This window comes from Peromyscus maniculatus, chromosome 1, assembly GCF_049852395.1.
Source record: "Peromyscus maniculatus bairdii isolate BWxNUB_F1_BW_parent chromosome 1, HU_Pman_BW_mat_3.1, whole genome shotgun sequence".
Classification (NCBI taxonomy): Eukaryota; Metazoa; Chordata; class Mammalia; order Rodentia; family Cricetidae; genus Peromyscus; species Peromyscus maniculatus.
In genome coordinates, this window is record NC_134852.1 from 164,992,116 (window position 1) to 165,015,066 (window position 22,951).

General features: G+C 40.6%; 2 protein-coding genes across 2 annotated transcripts; both read left to right on the top strand.

Moving 5' to 3' along the window:
• The first annotated feature begins 700 nt into the window (after window positions 1-700).
• Window positions 701-1,648, top strand: LOC102915011 (olfactory receptor 5B2-like). Its single transcript, XM_006994219.2, has one exon. The coding sequence runs from the start codon at window positions 701-703 to the stop codon at window positions 1,646-1,648; it is 948 nt and encodes a 315-aa protein (XP_006994281.1).
• A 16,363-nt stretch (window positions 1,649-18,011) lies between these two features.
• LOC102928608 (olfactory receptor 5B2-like) lies at window positions 18,012-18,959 on the top strand. Its single transcript, XM_006998933.3, has one exon. The coding sequence runs from the start codon at window positions 18,012-18,014 to the stop codon at window positions 18,957-18,959; it is 948 nt and encodes a 315-aa protein (XP_006998995.3).
• The last annotated feature ends 3,992 nt before the right edge of the window (window positions 18,960-22,951 follow it).

The window sequence follows — 22,951 nt, forward strand, 5'->3', positions numbered from 1 at the left end:
AATGAGCATCTCTCTTATTCATTGTTGTTTCCCTCAAGGGGTTGAAGTAGGTGTAGGTTGCTCAGTGTAGTGTTCATTTAAATGGTAAATAAGTGTTGAGTTTTATATACTTTGGGTGCATGTCTTTCAAAGAAGACTGTTTTCATTGAAGAGTCGAAGGATGAATACATTTCTTTAGATCTCAAATGGATTTCAGCTGTATGTATGAATATCTCATATCTCACTATGGTATATCCAGAAAGGTGATGGACCACTGTTCTCAGGCAGTTATACAATAAGACAGGAAGATTAACCACATTAATATCCATTATTTTTTAGTCACACAGCACATAGTGCTTGGTTATTTTGTATCTGATTCTGAAATGACATTTATGAAAGTCAGAGAGTAGTTTATTATTAAAACAAACTTTCAACTCAAATTAGAATTTGTGAGTGAAACTTGAGAGACACCCAAGTGGTCATTTAGAATATCTGAGTGCTGTTGGAAACTAACAGCTACCATACAGAAGGCTCTAGAGATTACATTGTAAGGAAATGTAAGATTACAGCAGTCTCACGGTTATTGGGAATCCTACATTAGTAGTGAGATCATGCAGATAATGTCATTTGAGTGAAAGGAGTTCTCTGGCATCTATTCCTGTGTATTAGTGATGTATTTACTTTCCTTTATTTGTTTGGACAGGTGATACACAATTTCAAAATGTCATACTTGGAGAATAGCACTAAGGTGACTAAGTTTACACTTTTGGGATTGACTGACAACCCGGAGCTGGAAGTCCCCCTGTTCATAACATTTACCCTCATCTATCTCATCACACTGATTGGGAACTTGGGCATGATTGTGTTGATCTGGCTGGACTCCCGTCTCCACACTCCCATGTATCTTTTCCTCAGTAACCTCTCTCTGGCAGACTGTGTTTACTCCTCAGCTGTGACTCCAAAGGTGATGGCTGGGCTTCTCACAGGGGATAAAGTCATCTCCTATGGGGGATGTGCTACTCAAATGTTCTTCTTTGTGTCTTTTGCCAGTGTTGACTGTTTCCTACTTGCTGTTATGGCTTTTGACAGGCATGCTGCAGTTTGTAAGCCCTTACATTACACCACTACAATGACTGCTAGTGTGTGTGCTCACATGGTGATTGGCTGCTATGCCTGGGGCTTGTTTGAGTCTGCTATACACACTGGATTCACCTTTTCCCTCTCCTTCTGCCATTCTAATGTGGTCCATCACTTTTTCTGTGATATCCCTCCAATCCTGTCTCTTTCTTGCTCTGATATATACGTGAATGAGATCGTGCTCTTTATCTTAGCCTCATTCAATGTCTTTTTTGCTCTGATAGTTATCTTGACCTCCTATGTATTCATATTCATTGCTATCCTGAGGATGTGCTCAGCAGAAGGACGGAAGAAAGCCTTCTCTACTTGTGCAGCCCACCTCACCACTGTGACCATATTCTATGGAACTGTAATATTCATGTACCTACAGCCCAGTTTTGGTCATTCCATGGACAATGACCAAATGGCATCTGTGTTCTACACCATAGTCATTCCCATGTTGAACCCAGTTGTCTATAGCTTACGGAACAAAGAAGTTCATAATGCTTTCAAGAAAGTTGTTGAGAAAATGAAGACTTTTTTCAGTTCTTAATTTTTAAAATTTTAGATTATAAATTTTATTGAAAATAAGTCATATTTTTGAAAAAAATATTGATAGAAATTTAAATTTTTCATGTAAGTATTAGTTTTGCTTTCTCCCATTTTGTTAAAGGATTACCTCCTTTTGTTAATGACTATTTTTATTTAAGAGCAAGCATTGTACTGATCCTTGGTGGTGGTTATTTGGTACTTGATAACAATACAAAGTTACAAAGCTGAATTACTGGAAATCTGACAGTGTATATGTATCTTCTTTTTTTTATTAAACTTTTTTTTTATTCATTTTACATACCAATCACAGATTCTCCTCTTCCCTCCACCTTTCCCTCCAGTCTCCCCCTGCCAAAATCCAGTCCCCATTCCCTCCTACAAGAAGGTAAGCCCTCCCATGGGGAGTAAGCAGAGCCTGGTACATTCAGTAGAGGCAGGTCTGAGCCCCTCCCTCTGCCTCAAGGCTGTGTGAGGTATCCCACCACAGGTAGTGGGCTCCAAAGAGCCAGCTCATGCATCAGGGATGAATCCTGATCCTTAGGAATGGATCCTGATCCTACTGCCAGGGCCCCCTTAAACAGATCAAGTTACACAACTGTCTCGCTATGCAGAGGGCCTAGTCCAGTCCCATGGAGGCTCCACAGCTATTGTTCTAAATTTCATGAGTTCCCACTAGTTTGGTTTGGTTGTCTCTGTAGGCTTTTCCATCATGATCTTGATGCTCCTTGCTCATAGAATCACTCTTCTTTCTCTTTGACTAGACTACTGGAGCTCGGCCTGGTGTTTGGCTGTGGATCTCTGCATCTGCTTCCATCAGTTACTGAAGAAAGGGTCTATGATGATAGTTAGGGTATTCACTGATCTGATTACTGGAGTAAGCCAGGTCAGGCACCCTCTCCATTATTGCTAGTAGTCTAAGCTGGGGTCATCCTTGTGGATTTCTGGGAACTTCCCTAGTACCCAGTTTCTCCCTATCCCCATGATGTCTCCCTCTATTATGGTGTCTCTTTCATTGTTCTCCCACTCTGTTCCTGTTCTAGCTCAACCATCTTATTCCCTTATGTTCTCTTCCTCTACCCCCTACCTTCCATTGCCCTCTCTCTCATCCCCAGTTTACTCATGGAAATCTCATGTGTCTTGCTACTTCCTTCCTTCCCTGTCAAGAATGACTGACACTTCAGTGAACACCTTTAAACTTGCTTTTCCACTGACACTCAGCCAAGCTCACCACAAAATATCTCTTCCTCAGTTTTTTATCATCTTTTTTAGACATGGTCTCCTATAGTCCAGATTAGCCTTAAATTCACCATATAGCCAACATTAATCTTGAATTCCTGATCCTCCTCCCTCTGCCTATCTCCAGTGCTGATTGTAGATGTGAACCACTAAGCCTGGATTTATGTGGTGCTGGGGATAGAACCCAGAGCTTTCTGCCTGTTAGAAATGCCCTTCGCCAGCTATGCTACATCCTCATCACTGTCTTTTTAAAGACAAAAAAGTCTATCAATATATATAAAAGAAACATAGGAAAGTCTCAAAGTAATTCAGACTATCAGCCAGATACCCAGACTAGGATAACAGAAAGGGAAAGTAGCAAAGCTAGTTAGTTTGTATGCAAAGGCAGCTTTTCAGTGGCCTGATTTGTTACTTTCCCCCCTTTCTTTTTTTGTTGTGATGTGTTTTGTTTTTGGAGACAAGAGTCTCATTATGTAGTCTTGGTTGACCTGGAACCAAGATGTAGAGCAGGCTGGCCTTGAACTCACAGAGATCCACTTACCTCTACCTCCCATGTGCTGGAATTAAAGGCGTGTTGGCACTTAATTTTAATTCAGGAGATTTAAAAATCTGTATGGTTAATCAGCTATCTATTGTTGTGTAAGAAGCTTCCTTAAAATTTAATGTCTTAAGAGAATGCTTTAATATTTTACATAATCATATAAACAGCACAATTCTTTTATTTTCATCTATGTTCACCCGTGACATTCTTTATATTAAATAAGGTCATCTGAGCTTGAAGGCCTGAGATAGGTTCATTCTTTTATTGGTATTAAACGTGGATATTGTCTGGGTCTGTTTTCTATCCTCCAATGGCTGGGGCAGCTTGTTTGCAGGATACTCTTAAGAGAGTGTTTTCAAAATCTGAAAGTAAAAGTAAAATACTTCCTCCACTCTAAACCTCCACATTCTTCTTTTTAACAACATCACTGTACAACAGGGAAAGCAAGGCCTACTCTAAGTTAGAATTTATGTATGAAGAATTATCAATTCTTGGGAAAAAGAGAAGCAAAGAATTTGTGGCCATAAGATGATGACTCAAATCTGGTGACATTAGAATAATTTGACTGAGCTAAAATGCTAAAATAAAGAAAGCAAAAAACAGTGGCACAAAACAATCTACTTCTCAAACATCATAAACTAGTGTAGCAGTGTGAAAATGCACTACTTTGTATGCTATGACATTTTTCCCATTTTGTAATGAAGGCTCTGTTAAAACCAGAGATATATTTATAGAAAGAAAAAAAAAACATTTCACAGAAATCCACTACTCCTTTCTCTTGGAAGTCAAGTTTACTTTGTCTTTCCTTTACCAGAATTTTTATGAAGAAGTCTACAGAATGTGTAGATTGTTTCCAGTAGGATGCTGAGCATATATAAGCAACACCATTTTATTCTTTTGCGGCACTGTTCTCAGACGACAATCTATAGACTCAGTCTAGGTGTCCTATGACAGATGGATGGGTAAAGAAAACATGACAATGTGCACAGCAGACTTCTATTCAGCCCCAAATAAGAAAGATATTATGATATTATAAGGAAAAAGCATGGCACTATAAATCATCAGTTTGAGAGAATTAAGGCAGATTCAGAAAAATTATCACATGCCTTCTTTCATATGGTTAAAGTTAGTATAAAATCAATAATAAAAATAATTGAAGTGGTAGATTTACTTCCTTTGAAGAGTATGTGGTGAGGCAAGGACTAGCACAGGGGGACTTGTGAGTGTAATAAAAGTGGTCACAATTAGAGCAAAATACATTCATGAATGAAAATGTCATAGTAATATCCAGTATACTAAGTAATATTTAAATCAATTAAAGAGGTATAGAAGAAACAAATTATAATGTATATGTTAAATTTTTTTCTTTAGAAATTTCATTAGTATCTACTAAATGTACACAATGCTGAATATAATTATGACTTTTCTGTATATACTTTGAATATAATTTGATCATATTTACCCCCACTATTATTCATTATTAGCTACTTTACCACTTGTTTATATATAATTCTCCCCCTTTCAATTTTATGTGTTTTTCTCCAGATATCACTTATAAGAGAAATGTGTTGGTTGCAATAGTTTATTTCACTTACATGACTGATCATTTTAAGTTAGAAATGACATGAATTATTTTTGCTTAAAGGTGGAATAATCCACTATACTATCTACCTCTCTGTCTGTCTGTCTGTCATCTATTACCTGTCTACTTACTGTCTAGCATCATTGTCTACCTATCATAGTTCATTAATTTGTTGACTTGTACTTCATCTAAGTATATGACAGTTATTTTGAACAGATCATCAATAAACATGGTTATGAAAATACCTTTTAACAGAATGACTTTGCTTGGGGGCAATTCAAACCCAGGAGTAGTGTATCAAGATCATAAGTTAATTTTACTTTCAGTCTCTTTTAGAGGTTACTTATAGCAGAGAATCATGAAAGACTCAAAGGCAGCTGCATGACTGGACTTCTACCATAGCATAGATGAAGACACAAAAGCTGAATACAACTTTCAGAGAGTTACGAGTCTCTCTTCCCCATGCCATTGCTACCTGTTTATATATCCCAGGGTTAGGGACTCATGATTTGGTAACTTTATAAGCTTTTGATCACGTAAACTCACACATTTGTTAGCTCCAAATCTTTTTTTTTAATTTAATATTTATTATTATTATTATTATTATTATTATTATTATTATTATTTTACAAAACCATTCAGTTCAACATAATAGCCACAGATTTCCCCGTTCTCCCCCTCTCGCCCACCCCTCCCTCCAGCCCACCCCCCCATTCCCACCTCCTCCAGATCAAGGTCTCCCCCGAGGACCGGGGTTGACCTGGTAGACTCAGTCCAGGCAGGTCCATTCCCCCCTCCCAGACTGAGCCAAGTGTCCCTGCATAAGTCCCAGGATTCAAACAGCCAACTCATGCAACGAGCCCAGGACCTGGCACCAATGCACAGCTGCCTCCCAAACAGATCAAGCCAAATGACTGTCTTAGCCGTTCAGGGGGCCTGATCCAGTTGGGGGCCCCTCAGCCTTTGGTTCATAGATCCTGTGCTTCCATTCATTTGGTTATTTGTCCCGGTGCTTTATCCAACCTTGGCTTCAACAATTCTCGCTCATATAAATCCTCTTCTTACTCACTAATTAGACTCCCAGTGCTCCACCAGGGGCCCAGCTGTGGATGTCTGCCTTCAGATTCCTCAGTCCTTGGATGGGGTTTATGGCACCACTATCTGGGTGTCTGGCCATCCCATCACCAGAGTAGGTCAGTTCCTGCCGTCTCGCGACCATTGCCAGCAGTCTTTTGAGGGGGTATATGTGGATCTCCGTGGGCCTCCCTAGCTCTCTGCTTCCTCCCCTTCTCACCTTCTCATGTGGTCTTCATTTACCATGGTCTCCTATTCCTTGTTCTCCCTCTCTTTTCTTGATCCAGCTAGGATCTCCCACTCTTTCCCTCGACTGTCGCCCTTCATTGTTCCCACTCATGACCAGGCTATTCATGTAGATCTCGTCCATTTCTCCGTGTCTTTTTTTGGGGTCCTGTTTTCCAGGTAGCCTCGCTGGTGATGTGAGTAGCAGTCTAGTCATCCTTGTTCCACATCTAGCATCTTCCTATGAGTGAGTACATACCATATTTGTCTTTCTGAGTCTGGGTTACCTCACTCAGGATGATTTTTTCTAGATCCATCCATTTGCCTGCAAACCTCATGATGTCATTGTTTTTCTCTGCTGAGTAGTATTCCATTGTGTATATGTGCCACAATTTATTTATCCATTCTTCAGTTGAAGGGCATCTAGGTTGTTTCCAGGTTTTGGCTATTACATACAATGCTGATATGAACATAGCTGAGCAAGTGCTCTTGTGGTATGATTGAGCATTTCTTGGGTATATGCCCAGGAGTGGTATAGCTGGATCTTGGGGGAGATTGATTCCCAATTTTCTAAGAAAGCGCCATATTGATTTCCAAAGTGGTTGTACAAGCTTGCATTCCCACCAGCAGTGGAGGAGAGTTCCCCTAGTTCCACATCCTCTCCAGCATAAAGTGTCTTCAGTGTTTTTGATCTTAGCCACTCTGACAGGCGTAAGGTGGTATCTCAGAGTTGTCTTGATTTGCATTTCCCTGATGATTAGGGAAGTTGAGCAATTCCTTAAATGTCTTTCAGCCATTTGGGTTTCCTCTGTTGAGAATTCTCTGTTTAGTTCTAAAGCCCATTTCTCAATTGGACTGTTGGTCCTTTTGATGTCTAATTTCTTGAGTTCCTTATATATTCTGCATATCAGTCCTCTGTCAGATGTGGGGTTGGTGAAGATCTTTTCCCATTCTGTAGGCTGTCGCTTTGCCTTGTTGACCGTATCCTTTGCTCTACAAAAGCTACTCAGTTTCAAGAGGTCCCATTGATTGATTGTTTGTCTCAGTGTCTGCGCTACTGGTGTTATATTTAGGAAGTGATCTCCTATGCCAATGCGTTCAAGACTATTTCCTACTTTCTCTTCTATCAGGTTCAGAGTAGCGGGATTTATGTTGAGGTCTTTGATCCACTTGGACTTAAGTTTTGTGCACGGTGACAGATATGGATCTATTTGCAGCCTTCTACACGCTGATATCCAGTTATGCCAGCACCATTTGTTGAAGATGCTTTCTTTTTTCCATTGTACACTTTTGGCTTCTTTGTCAAAAATTATATGTCCATAGGTGTGTGGGTTAATGTCAGGGTCTTCAATTCGATTCCATTGGTCCACATGTCGGTTTTTATGCCAATACCAGGCTGTTTTTATTACTGTAGCTCTATAGTAGAGCTTGAAGTCGGGGATTGTGATGCCTCCAGAAGTTGTTTTATTGTACAGGTTTCTTTTAGCTATCCTGGGTTTTTTGTTTTTCCATATGAAGTTGAGTATTGTTCTTTCCAGATCTGTGAAGAATTGTGTTGGTATTTTGATGGGGATTGCATTGAATCTGTAAATTGCTTTTGGTAAGATTGCCATTTTTACTATGTTAACCCTGCCTATCCATGAGCATGGGAGATCTTTCCATTTTCTGAGATTTTCTTCAATTTCTTTTTTCAGGGACTTAAAGTTCTTGTTATATAGGTCCTTCACTTGCTTGGTTAGTGTTACCCCAAGGTATTTTATGTCATTTTTGGCTATTGTGAAGGGTGATGTATCTCTAATTGCCTTCTCCGCTTCTTTGTCCATTGTATATAGGAGGGCTACTGATTTTTTTGAGTTGATCTTGTATCCTGCTATGTTGCTGAAGGTGTTTATAAGCTTTATCAAATCCTGGGTGGAATCTTTGGGGTCACTCAAGTATACTATCATGTCGTCTGCAAATAGGGAAAGCTTGACTTCTTCCTTTCCAATTTGAATCCCCTTAATCTCCTTATGTTGTCTTATTGCTCTGGCTAGAACTTCAAGTACTATATTGAATAAGTATGGGGAGAGTGGACAGCCTTGTCTCGTTCCTGATTTTAGTGGAATTGCTTTGAGTTTCTCTCCATTTAATTTGATGTTGGCTGTTGGTTTGCTATATATTGCCTTTATTATGTTTAGGTATGTTCCCTGTATTCCTGATCGCTCCAAGACTTTTATCATGAAGGGGTGTTGGATTTTGTCAAATGCCTTTTCTGCATCTAGTGAGATGATCATGTGGTTTTTTTCTTTGAGTTTGTTTATATGGTGTATTACATTGATGGACTTTCGTATGTTGAACCACCCTTGCATCCCTGGGATGAAGCCTACTTGATCATCGTGGATAATTGTTTTGATGTGTTCTTGGAGGATGTTTGCCAGTATTTTATTGAGTATTTTTGCATCAATGTTCATGAGGGAGATCGGTCTGTAGTTCTCTTTCTTTGTTGCATCCTTGTTTGGTTTAGGAATCAGGGTAATTGTAGCCTCATAGACGGAGTTTGGTAATGTTCCTTCTGTTTCTATTATGTGGAACAATTTAGAGAGTATTGGTATTAACTCTTCTTTGAAGATCTGGTAGAATTCTGCGCTGAAACCATCTGGTCCTGGGCTTTTTTTGGTTGGGAGACCTTTAATGACTGTTTCTATTTCCTTAGGGGTTATTGGACTATTTAAATAATTTATCTGGTCTTGATTAAACTTAGGTATGTGGTATCTATCCAGAAAAATGTCCATTTCTTTTAGGTTTTCCAGTTTTGTGGAGTAGAGTTTTTTGAAATATGACCCTATAAATCTCTGGATTTCCTCAATGTCTGTTGTTATATCCCCCTTTTCATTTCTGATTTTGTTGATTTGGATTATCTCTCTCTGTCTTTTGGTTAGTTTGGATAAGGGCTTGTCTATCTTGTTGATTTTCTCAAAGAACCAACTCTTTGTTTCATTAATTTTTTGTATTATTCTCTTAGTTTCTAATTTATTAATTTCACCTCTCACTTTGATAATTTCCTGGCGTCTATTCTTCCTGGGAGACTTTGCTTCTTCTTGTTCTAGAGCTTTCAGATGTGCTGTTAATTCACTAGTGTGCGATTTCTCCAACTTCTTTATGTGGGCATTTAGTGCTATGAATTTCCCTCTTAACACTGCTTTCATAGTGTCCCATAAGTTTGGGTATGTGGTGTCTTCATTTTCATTGATCTCTAGGAAGTCTTTAATTTCTTTCTTTATTTCTTCCTTAACCCATTGGTGATTCAGTTGAGCATTATTCAGTTTCCATGAGGTTGTAGGTTTTCTGTAGTTTTTGTTGTTGTTGAAATCTAGCTTTAAACCATGGTGGTCTGATAGAACACAGGAGGTTATTCTGATTGTTTTGTATCTGTTGAGATTTGCTTTGTGGCCAAGTATGTGGTCGATTTTAGAGAAAGTTCCATGGGGTGCTGAGAAGAAAGTATATTCTTTCTTGTTAGGATGGAATGTTCTGTAGATATCTATTAGGTCCAATTGGGTCATGACATCGGTTAAGTCCTTTATTTCTCTGTTAAGTTTCGATTTGGGAGATCTGTCCAGTGGTGAAAGTGGGGTGTTGAGATCTCCCACTATTAATGTGTGGGGTTTTATATGTGGTTTAAGCTTTAGTCATGTTTCTTTTACATATGTGGGTGCCCTGTGTTTGGGGCATATATGTTCAGAATTGAAACTTCATCTTCGTCGATCTTTCCTGTGACGAGGATGTAATGTCCTTCTTGATCTCTTTTGATTGATTTTAGTTTGAAGTCTATTTTGTTGGATATCAGGATGGCTACCCCTGCTTGTTTCTTAAGACCATTTGATTGAAAAGTCTTTTCCCAGCCTTTTATTCTTAGGTAGTGTCTGTCTTTGAATTTGAGGTGTGTTTCTTGTATGCAGCAGAAAGATGGGTCCTGCTTTCGTATCCATTCTGTAAGTCTATGTCTTTTTATAGGTGAATTAAGTCCGTTGATATTAAGGGATATTAATGACCAGTGATTCTTCATCCCTGTTATTTTTGGAGGTAGTGTGTGTGTACTTCTCTTCTTTGGGGTTTACTGTTGTGGCTTTATCTATTGCCTGTGTTTTCAAGTGTGTATCTGACTTCCCTCGGTTGGAATTTTCCTTCTAGTGCTTTCTGTAGGGCTGGGTTTGTGGATAGGTATTGTTTAAATCTGGCTTTGTCTTCGAATGTCTTGTTCCTTCCGTCTATGATGATTGAAAGTTTTGCTGGGTATATTAGTCTGGGCTGACATCCATGGTCTCTTAGTGTCTGCATTACATCTGCCCAGGTCCTTCTGGCTTTCAAAGTCTCCATTGAGAAATCGGGTGTTATTCTGATGGGTTTACCTTTATAGGTCACTTGGCCTTTTTCCTTGGCTGCTCTTAATATTCTTTCTTTATTCTGTACATTTAGTTGTTTAATTATTATGTGTCAAGGGGACTTTTTTTGGGGGTCTAGTCTGTTTGGTGTTCTATAGGCTTCTTGTATCTTCATAGGCATTTCCTTCTTTAAGTTGGGAAAGTTTTCTTCTATAATTTTGTTGAATATATTTTCTGTGCCTTTGAGTTGGTATTCTTCACCTTCTTCTATCCCTATAATTCGTAGGTTTGGTCTTTTTATGGTGTCCCAGATTTCTTGGACATTTTGGTTCATGACTTTGTTGGCTTTAGTGTTTCCTTCGACTGATGGAACTATTTCTTCTACTGTATCTTCAATGCCAGAAATCCTCTCTTCCATCTCTTGCATTCTGTTGGTTATACTTGCATCCGAAGTTCCTGATCTTTTACTCAGGTTTTCTATTTCCAGCATTCCCTCTGTTTATGTCTTTTTTATTTTTTCAATTTCCCTTTTCAGTTCTTGGACTGTTTCCTTTGTTTGTTTCATTGCTTTTTCATGATTTTCTTTCAGTGCTTTATTGTTTTCTTCCAGGACTTTATTGTTTTCTTGGAGGGCTTTATTGTTTTCTTCTAATTTGTTTGCCCTTTCCTCTAGTTGTTTACAGCGTTCTTCCAATTTTCTTGTCTTTTCCTCTACACAAGCCTCTACCTTCTTCATGAAGTTACTCATAAGGCTACTTTCTTCTGCTTCTTCCAATTTTTGGTGTTCAGGTCTAGATGTTGGAGGCGAGCTAGGTTCTGGTGATGCTGTATTGCTCTTCATTTTGCTGTATGTACTTCTGCCTTGACGTCTGCCCATCTCCTTGTGGTTCCTTCTTGGTCTTATCAGTGTACTTGTTTCACAAAGAGCTGACAGATTCAGGAAGACTCTCTCTCTTGTCCAAAAGGGAGTTCTCTTGTCCAACTCTTTGGTCCAGAAGGGAAGTCAGGGGCAAGCTCTGGTCCAGAATGGCAGTCGGGGACAGGCTGGGAGCTGGGGGCCGGTCTCTAAGTCTCAGGAAGTGGCTGGGGTCTCAGGCAGATGGGCGTGGGGGCAGGGCGCGGAGACTGCAGGGGCTGCTGGGGGCTTGGAAAAGGGGATCCCTCCCGGTGGGGCTAGAAGGGGAGCTGCCCGGTGGCCAGAACCCGGTGTCAAGCTGGGCAGGCCTCCCCGGAGTGGCTGGTGCCCAGGGATGGGGTCCGGGTTGGACCCGGGTACTCACCTCTGCTCCAGAAGGGAAGTCGGGGGCAGGCTGGGAGCTGGGGGCCGGTCTCTAAGTCTCAGGAAGTGGCTGGGGTCTCGGGCAGATGGGCGTGGGGGCAGGGCGTGGAGACTGCAGGGGCTGCTGGGGGCTTGGAAAAGTGGATCCCTTCTGGTGGGGCTAGAAGGGGAGCTGCCCGGTGGCCAGAACCTGGTGCCAAGTTGGGCAGGTCCTCCCGGAGTGGCTGGTGCCCAGGCACTCACCTCTGGTCCAGAAGGGAAGTCGGGGACAGGCTGGGAGCTGGGGGCCGGTCTCTAAGTCTCAGGAAGTGGCTGGGGTCTCGGGCAGATGGGCGTGGGGGCAGGGCGCGGAGACTGCAGGGGCTGCTGGGGGCTTGGAAAAGTGGATCCCTTCTGGTGGGGCTAGAAGGGGAGCTGCCCGGTGGCCAGAACCTGGTGCCAAGTTGGGCAGGTCCTCCCGGAGTGGCTGGTGCCCAGGCACTCACCTCTGGTCCAGAAGGGAAGTCGGGGGCAGGCTGGGAGCTGGGGGCCGGTCTCTAAGTCTCAGGAAGTGGCTGGGGTCTCGGGCAGATGGGCGTGGGGGCAGGGCGCGGAGACTGCAGGGGCTGCTGGGGGCTTGGAAAAGGGGATCCCTCCCGGTGGGGCTAGAAGGGGAGCTGCCCGGTGGCCAGAACCTGGTGCCAAGTTGGGCAGGTCCTCCCGGAGTGGCTGGTGCCCAGGCACTCACCTCTGGTCCAGAAGGGAAGTCGGGGGCAGGCTGGGAGCTGGGGGCCGGTCTCTAAGTCTCAGGAAGTGGCTGGGGTCTCGGGCAGATGGGCGTGGGGGCACGGCGCGGAGACTGCAGTGGCTGTCGGGGGGCTTGGAAAAGGGGATCCCTCCTGGTGGGGCTAGAAGGGGAGCTGCCCGGTGGCCAGAACCTGATGCCAAGCTGGGCAGGCCTCCCCGGAGTGGCTGGTGCCCAGGGATGGGGTCCGGGTTGGACCCGGGTACTCACCTCTGCTCCAGAAGGGAAGTGGGGGGGGCAGGCTGGGAGCTGGGGGCCGGTCTCTAAGTCTCAGGAAGTGGCTGGGGTCTCGGGCAGATGGGCGTGGGGGCAGGGCGCGGAGACTGCAGGGGCTGTCGGGGGGGGGGGGGGGCTTGGAAAAGGGGATCCCTCCCGGTGGGGCTAGAAGGGGAGCAGCCCGGTGGCCAGAACCTGGCGCCAAGCTGGGCAGGCCTCCCCGGAGTGGCTGGTGCCCAGGGATGGGGTCCGGGTTGGACCCGGGTACTCACCTCTGGTCCAGAAGGGAAGTCAGGGGGCAGGCTGGGAGCTGGGGGCTGGTCTCTAAGTCTCAGGAAGTGGCTGGGGTCTCGGGCAGATGGGCGTGGGGCAGGGCACGGAGACTGCAGGGGCTGCTGGGGGCTTGGAAAAGGGGATCCCTCCAGGTGGGGCTAGAAGGGGAGCTGCCCGGTGGCCAGGACCTGGTGCCAAGTTGGGCAGGTCCTCCCGGAGTGGCTGGTGCCCAGGGATGGGGTCTGGGCTGGACCCAGGCACTCACCTCTGGTCCAGAAGGGAAGTCGGGGGCAGGCTGGGAGCTGGGGGCTGGTCTCTAAGTCTCAGGAAGTGGCTGGGGTCTCGGGCAGATGGGCGTGGGGGCAGGGCGCGGAGACTGCAGGGGCTGCTGGGGGGTTAGCTCCAAATCTTATGAAATTCCCTCTGTCCTCTAAGAGGGAATATTTCATTTGTATGATGTAGCTACACAATAATACGTGCGCGCGCACGCGCGCGCACACACACACACACACACACACACACACACACACACACACACACACTTACTTCCAGGAAATGTTGTGCATGACTGTTCTTTCTCAACAAGCTGATATATGTAGGTCTTTATAGACCATTAGTTACTGCTTATCTTGGTGAATAGAATGAAGGCCTGAGGATGTCCTCCTGGGCAGCAATTCCTCTGTAGACTTTGTGCATGTCCAAGTCCTTTGAATTCAAGACAATGGTGTCTAATATCCAACATGAATCTTTAAGACACAATTTTAGAAGGAACAGCCTATGTGTCAAAAGCATTTTGGTATTTATTGAACATAGAAAGTTACTATTTTGTGAAGTTTTATTTCAAGATTGCATATTTATTATAGGTAAGCAACAACATCCAGTTCAAACAAATGCTCAGTTAAAATTAACATTCAAGTTCACAAAGTTGTGCTCCTTCCTCTTAGAGTTGCTGGCCACTTCACAGAGTGCAAACAGACTTCCTTCTATTTTTTCTCACAGGATCTCCATGTGGCAGGTTGGAGACTATTTTGTAACCCCCACATAATAATCACTTTTTCCTTGTATTTGTCTGTCTCTGGAGAACTTTGGTGTTCAATTAGTCATTAGTAAATAACTTCTTCATCAGGAGTTTTCCTTCTTTGAGAAGGACTTCCAACTGGATCCCAAGTGACACAGTGCCACCTTCCTTAAAGAGTAAGGAAGGTTTCGAGCTTAATCTGTTTTGTTCAGACTGCAGAAACAGAAGATCTGCTGTGTAAAGGTAACTATTTTCCTATAGAATAATCAGTTTAGCGTTCTGGCATCTAATATCCTCCTGAGTTCATACCTCTTTACCAAGAGTGTAGACATCAGAACTGCTTTCTCTAAAGTAGACAATGGGGATATTTCCAAATAGAAGATGGTATCATTATCACACTTTGAAATCTATTTTTAAGATTGTGCTTATAACATGGATAACTCTTAGCCAACAAATGAACGATTGAATGAAGTCTATCTATGAACAACCACTTTCTTGTTTGATGAGCTTTGTAGCATGTGTTTCTAAAGCAACGTTCTCACAGAACTTTACATGGACTTTTCATTGGCTCATGATCAAGTGTTCTGTTAGTATGGAATTTATAGATAGAAGTACAATTTATATTAGAATACAAAAAACACACATCTGTAACCACATACACACCAATGTGGATATATTCATAGAATAAATAAAGCTTCCATGCAGTCCCACTCTCCTTTACTTTTGAGTTCATCTTTATGCTCCTTTTTGTCTTAAATAAGTTAATATTTGCAATCATTAAGCAGAGCAGTGGCATAAAATACCTATTTTAGAAACTGTTACTAGCTAGGTAGTGGTGGTGCAGCCTTTAATCCCAGCACTCAGGAGACAGAAGCAGGCGGATTTCTATGAGTTCGAGGCTAGCCTGGTCTACAAAGTGAGTTCCAGGACAGCCAGGGCTGTTACACAGAGAAACCCTGTCTTGAAAAACAAAAAACAAACCAAACCAAACAAACAAAAAGGAAACCATTACTAATAATACCAATGGTATTTAACACAATTTTTTAAATTGCTGGTTTAGTCAGTTATTTAATTTTACCATCCACTAATGGATTGTGACTTTTCATCTATAAAATACTGTGAATAAACTATCATAGCTTAATTCTCAAAGATTCACATTAGGCAAATTCAAGGAGAGTACAGTGTATTTTAATAACACATGTATCACACTAAGCATATTTAAATTATATTTAAATGGCATTCTGTTGGCAATTATTCTCAGATGTGTTTCAAAAAGTTATAATTTCACAAAAATTACAATCTATTTTGAGAGAATTCTTCAAGAAGGACACTGACATTGCTTGTATGGAACATAATATAATATATAAGATACAAAAATACAGTCTTATGACAATATCAAAAAAAAGTGTGAGAGGCATTCCCTGGTTCTTCATGTATAGTCTCAGAGCAGGCATCATCAGGGTTTTTTTCAATTCTTTATGGGAGCTGCTCTTCAAAACTATTTTCTTTTAAATATTTATCTTTATTTTATGTGCATTGGTGTTTTGCCTGCATATATGTCTATAAGGCTTTTGGAGTCCCTGGAACTGGAGTTACAGACAGCTGTGAGCTGCCATGCGGGTGCTGGGAATTGAAACCTGGTCATCTGGAAGAGCAGTCAGTGCTCTTAACCACCGAGCCATTTCTCCAGCCCTGACAAAACTGTTTTTGAGGAGGAATTACAAGTATTTCCTATGTGGTTTATCCACCTAAAAGTGGATTTCCTGTGTGAAGTGTGTTATATGATGTGATAGTCACTTGAACAGGAGGAAAAATCAGAAGAAGCTACTCTGGGTTTTAATTCAGTATACAATAGGTACTCAAGTGTATGGGAATATGTTTCTTCAGTAACTACAAAGCATCTCATATCTTCACTTTTTTTTCAGAGGAAAATAGGATCTTTGGAGAATTTGGAAGTTATTAAGTAGAAAAGTAATTAAGTAAAATCATTAAGTTAAAAAAACCTAAGTTTCTGGCAAATGAGGTATATAGCCTGAAGCTCAGGCACTTTCTGTTGTCTCACATTGATTTACATTTACAAAGTTCTTGGATCATTCTGTAGCTTTATTTGTTTCTCTGTCCTTTCTCCATCTTTACCCTTTTCAGTCTCTATTTATTGTTTTGTGGTGTTGGGCAATGAACCCAGGGTCCTGTTCAAGGCAGACAAACTCCTTACTAGCTTGCTCTGCTCCCTCTCACTGTTCTTATTTATGTATTTTTAGACAGAGTCTTTCTGAGTTACTCAGGTTGGCCTTGAACTCACTCTGACACCCTGGTAGGACTGAACTCACAATCTTCCTGTTACTGCTTCCAGAAAGAATTATGTTCTATTATGTGTTCAGCTCTAGTCTAAATATAATGAATGAGTCCCAGAGAATTAACTTTGTAACAGCAAAGTTTATATTGTTTAGTTCTTGGGCTCAAATTTAGTATCTTTAGAGTGTAAACCCATAAGACTTAGGACAACAGTGTCTGGCACAAAGAAAAATATTGCTAGTGCTATGTTTAGAACTACAAAGAATGGACCCATTTATAGCTGGTCATGGATGGAAGAAAGATTTATGTGGCTTTACCTGTCACTGTGGAACTACTATGGCTAGATTCAGAAAAAGTGATAAACATTACTTTCAATGTGTATCCCCTGGTAACCCCTGTATGTTACAAAGGATAGTTCTAATCCAATGAATCTGAGAGATGAACAGATAGAGAGGAGGAAGAGTTGAACACTGTTGAGAGAATGTAAGAATGGTGAGAGGAGAGAGTAACAGGAATGACTTATATACATACACATGTGAAATTATAAGAGAAATAATAAAAGTTGAAAAAAATGTAGTCTGCACCAATGTGCTCTCTATTTGAAAACACAAAACTTCAATACTTACTTGTTAGCCCCATCATCTTTAAGAACAGATATTTGAATATCACATGAGGTTTCTTTGTCCCAACTTTCCCAGGGACTAATTTGAAGCCTCTGTTCTTTCTAGCTATGACCCAAATGGTAGTGTCTCCTGGAGGTAAGTGACTAAGGAATGCATTGAGGGTATATGTTGAAGAGACATTAACCATGTATGCTCATGGATTACATGTGGAACAAGAGAGTAAGAGACCCAAAGCTGAATTATTCTGGTATTAAATTCTTGCTTGCTGAATGATTTATCACATTTTCAGTAGATATTTACCATGGATTTTGTAAACTAAGGAAGCTATTTTATAATGAGATTATGCAGTCAAATAAGGTAAGTGGTCAAACCTGAGCTTCAACAGGTTATGCTGTAGCACAAGATGGTATTTTAAAATTCCCGTTTATTATTCCTTCTGAAACACCATCCTTGTTAATATTTAATATTTGTGAAATTTTCATTTTTGCCTAAGCAAGTTTGAATTAAAGTTAGACAATTATCTACATAAGCTGCTTAAGTAATATGGTTCAAATATTTTTTCTTTCTCATTTTCTCTCTTAAAATAACATGCATATATCTTTGCTTTTATTAATAACATCATATATATTTAGAATGATATAATGGTTGTTCATAGTGTGTTAACTATACATTAAGCAGTATTCTGAGCAATTTCAACCTATAACTCACTACACTGTTTTCTTCCCTATTTTATAATGTGTTTACTTGTGGGGGTTACTGAGAATTGAACCCAGGGCCTCATGTACTCTGGGAAAGGCATACTTCAGCAATGTGTCCATGTCTTTTCTTAATTTTGACAGGTAAAATACAATATCAAAATGTTATATGTGACCAACAGCAGTAGAATGAGTACGTTTATACTTTTGGGACTAACTGACAACCCGAAGCTGGAAGTCCCCCTGTTCATAACATTCACTTTCATCTATCTCATCACACTGATTGGGAATTTGGGCATGATTGTGTTGATCTGGCTGGACTCCCATCTCCACACTCCCATGTATATTTTCCTCAGTAATCTCTCTCTGGCAGACTGTGTTTACTCCTCAGCTGTGACTCCAAAGGTGATGGCTGGGCTTCTCACAGGGAATAAAGTTATCTCCTATGGGGGATGTGTTACACAAATGTTCTTCTTTGTGGCTTTTGCCAGTGTTGACGGTTTCCTACTTGCTGTAATGGCTTTTGACAGGCATGCTGCAGTTTGTAAGCCCTTACATTACACCACTACAATGACTGCTAGTGTGTGTGCTCACATGGTGACTGGCTGCTATGTGTTCAGCTTAGCTGAATCTTCTCTCTATACTGGGTTTATCTTTGATCTCTCCTTCTGCCATTCTAATGTGATTCATCACTTTTTCTGTGATATCCCTCCAATCCTGTCTCTTTCTTGCTCTGATATATACGTGAATGAGATCGTGCTCTTTATCTTAGCCTCATTCAATGTCTTTTTTGCTCTGATAGTTATCTTGACCTCCTATGTATTCATATTCATTGCTATCCTGAAGATGCGTTCATCAGAAGGACGGAAGAAAGCCTTCTCTACTTGTGCAGCCCACCTCACCGCTGTGACCATATTCTATGGAACTGTACTCTTCATGTACCTACAGCCCAGTTCTAGTCATTCCATGGACAATGACCAAATGGCATCTGTGTTCTACACCATAGTAGTTCCCATGTTGAACCCGGTTGTCTATAGCTTAAGGAATAAAGAAGTTCATAATGCTTTCAAGAAAGTTGTTGAGAAAATGAAGACTTTTTTCAGTTCCTAATTTTTTTAATTTTAGATTATAAATTTTATTGAAAATAAGTCATATTTTTGAAAAAATATTGATGAAAATTTAAATTTTTCATGTAAGTATTAGTTTTGCTTTCTCCCATTTTACTAAAGGATTTCCTCCTTTTGTTGATTACCATTGTTATTTAAGAGCAAGCATTGTACTGATCCTTGGTGGTAATTATTTAGTACTTGATAACAATACAAAGTTACAAAGCTGTATTACTGGATGTATCTTTTTTTATTAAGAATTTTTTTATTCATTTTACACACCAATCACAGATCCCTCTCTTTCATCCACCCTTCCCTTCAGCCTCCCCCTGCCAAAACCCAGTCTCCATTCCCTCCTACAAGAAGGTAAGCCCTGGCATGGGAGTCAGCAGAGCCTGGTACATTCAGCAGAGGCAGGTCCGAGCCCCTCTCCCTGCCTCAAGGCTGTGTGAGGTGTCCCACCCCTGTTAGTGGGCTCCAAAAAGCCAGGATTCTGATCCTCAGGAATGGATCCTGATCCTACTGCCAGGAGGCCCCTTGAGCAGATCATGCTACACAACTGTCTCACTATGCAGAGGGCCTAGTTCAGTCCCATGGAGGCTCCACAACTACTGTTCTAAATTTCACCAGTTCCCACTAGTTTGGTATGGTTGTCTCTGTAAGTTTTTCCATTATGATCTTGATGCTCCTTGCTCATAGAATCCTTCCTCTTTCTCCTTGACTGGACTCCTGGAGCTTGGCCTGTTGTTTGGCTGTGCATCTCTGCATCTGCTTCCATCAGTTACTGGAGAAAGGCTTGTGATGAGAGTTAGGGTATTTACTAATCTGATAACTGGAGTAAGTCAGTTCAGGCACCCTCTCCACTATTGCTAGTAATCTAAGTTGGGGTCATCCTTGCCTATCCCCATGATGTCTCCCTCTATTATGATCTCTTTCATTGTTCTCCCACTCTGTTCCTGTTCTAGCTCAACCATCTTATTCCCTTATGTTCTCACCCCCACCCCCTACCCTCCATTGGCCCCCTCTCATCCCCAGTTTACTCATGGAGATCTCATGTGTCTTGCTACTTTCTTCCCTCCCTGTCAAGAATGACTGACACCTCAGCGAACACCTTTAAACTTGCTTTTCCACTGAAACTCAGCCAAGCTCACCACAAAATATCTCTTCCTCAGTTTTTTATCATCTTTTTTAGACATGGTCTCCTGTAGTCCAGATTAGCCTTAAATTCACCATATAGCCAACATTAATCTTGAATTCCTGATCCTCCTCCCTCTGCCTATCTCCAGTGCTGATTGTAGATGTGAACCACTAAGCCTGGATTTATGTGGTGCTGGGGATAGAACCCAGAGCTTTCTGCCTGTTAGAAATGCCCTTCGCCAGCTATGCCACATCCTCATCACTGTCTTTTTAAAGACAAAAAAGTCTATCAATATATATATAAAAGAAACATAGGAAAGTCTCAAAGTAATTCAGACTATCAGCCAGATACCCAGACTAGGATAACAGAAAGGGAAAGTAGCAAAGCTAGTTAGTTTGTATGCAAAGGCAGCTTTTCAGTGGCCTGATTTGTTACTTTCCCCCCTTTCTTTTTTTGTTGTGATGTGTTTTGTTTTTGGAGACAAGAGTCTCATTATGTAGTCTTGGTTGACCTGGAACCAAGATGTAGAGCAGGCTGGCCTTGAACTCACAGAGATCCACTTACCTCTACCTCCCATGTGCTGGAATTAAAGGCGTGTTGGCACTTAATTTTAATTCAGGAGATTTAAAAATCTGTATGGTTAATCAGCTATCTATTGTTGTGTAAGAAGCTTCCTTAAAATTTAATGTCTTAAGAGAATGCTTTAATATTTTACATAATCATATAAACAGCACAATTCTTTTATTTTCATCTATGTTCACCCGTGACATTCTTTATATTAAATAAGGTCATCTGAGCTTGAAGGCCTGAGATAGGTTCATTCTTTTATTGGTATTAAACGTGGATATTGTCTGGGTCTGTTTTCTATCCTCCAATGGCTGGGGCAGCTTGTTTGCAGGATACTCTTAAGAGAGTGTTTTCAAAATCTGAAAGTAAAAGTAAAATACTTCCTCCACTCTAAACTCCCACATTCTTCTTTTTAACAATATCACTGTATATCGCGTAAAGCAAGACCTACTCTAACTTAGAATTGATGTATGAAGAAAATTACCAACTCTTGGGAAAAGGAGAAGCGAAGAATTTGTGGCCATAAGATGATGACTCCAATCTGGTGACATTAGAATAATTTGACTGAGCTAAAATGCTAAAATAAAGAAAGCAAAAAATAGTGGCACAAGCAATCTACTTCTCAAACACCATAAACTAGTGTAGCATTGTGAAAATGCACTACTTTGTATGCTATGACATTTTTCCCATTTTGTAATGAAGGCTCTGTTAAAACCAGAGATATATTTATAGAAAGAAAAAAAACATTTCACAGAAATCCACTACTCCTTTCTCTTGGAAGTCAAGTTTACTTTGTCTTTCCTTTACCAGAATTTTTATGAAGAAGTCTACAGAATGTGTAGATTGTTTCCAGTAGGATGCTGAGCATATATAAGCAACACCATTTTATTCTTTTGCTGCACTGTTCTCAGAAGACAATCTATAGATTCAGTCTAGGTGTCCTACGACAGATGGATGGGTAAAGAAAACATGACAATGTGCACAGCAGACTTCTATTCGGCCCCAAATAAGAAAGATATTATGATATTATAAGGAAAAAGCATGGCACTATAAATCATCAGGTTGAGAGAATTAAGGCAGATTCAGAAAAATTATTACATGCCTTCTTTCATATGGTTAAAGTTAGTATAAAATCAATAATAAAAATAATTGAAGTGGTAGATTTACTTCCTTTGAAGAGTATGTGGTGAGGCAAGGACTAGCACAGGGGGACTTGTGAGTGTAATAAAAGTGGTCACAATTAGAGCAAAATACATTCATGCATGAAAATGTCATAGTTATATCCAGTATACTAAGTAATTTTTAAATCAATTAAAGAGGTATAGAAAAAACAAATTATAATGTATATGTTAAAATTTTTTTCTTTAGCAATTTCATTAGTATCTACTAAGTGTACACAATGCTGAATATAATTATGACTTTTCTGTATATGCTTTGAATATATTTTGATCATATTTACCCCCAGTATTATTCGTTATTAGCTACTTTACCACTTGTTTATATATAATTCTCCCCCTTTCAATTTTATGTATTTTTCTCTAAATATCACTTATAAGAGAAATGTGTTGGTTGCAATGGTTTATTTCACTTACATGACTGATCATTTTAAGTTAGAAATGACATGAATTATTCTCGCTTAAAGGTGGAATAATCTACTATACTATCTACCTATCTTTCTGTCTGTCATCTATTATCTGTCTACTTACTGTCTAGCATCATTGTCTACCTATCATAGTTTATTAATTTGTTGACCTGTACTTCATCTAATTATATGACAGTTATTTTGAACAGATCATCAATAAACATGGTTATGAAAATACCTTTTAACAGAATGACTTTGGGGGCAATTCAAACCCAGGAATAGTGTATGAAGATCATAAGTTAATTTTACTTTCAATCTCTTTTAGAGGTTACTTATAGCAGAGAATCATGAAAGACTCAAAGGCAGCTGCATGACTGGACTTCTACCATAGCATAGATGAAGACACAAAAGCTGAATAAACTTTCAGAGAGTTACGAGTCTCTCTTCCCCATGCCATTGCTACCTGCTTATATATCCCAGGGTTAGGGACTCATGATTTGGTAACTTTATAAGCTTTCGATCATGTAAACTCACACATTTGTTAGCTCCAAATCTTACGAAATTCCCTCTGTCCTCTAAGAGGGAATATTTCATTTGTATGATGTAGCTACACAATAATACGCGCGCGCGCGCATACACACACACGCACACACACACACACACACACACTTACTTCCAGGAAATGTTGTGCATGACTGTTCTTTCTCAA

Excerpts from the sequence above, each read along its gene's own strand:
- LOC102915011 (XM_006994219.2), top strand. The coding sequence starts at position 701 with ATGTCATACTTGGAGAATAGCACTAAGGTGACTAAGTTTACACTTTTG.
- LOC102928608 (XM_006998933.3), top strand. The coding sequence starts at position 18,012 with ATGTTATATGTGACCAACAGCAGTAGAATGAGTACGTTTATACTTTTG.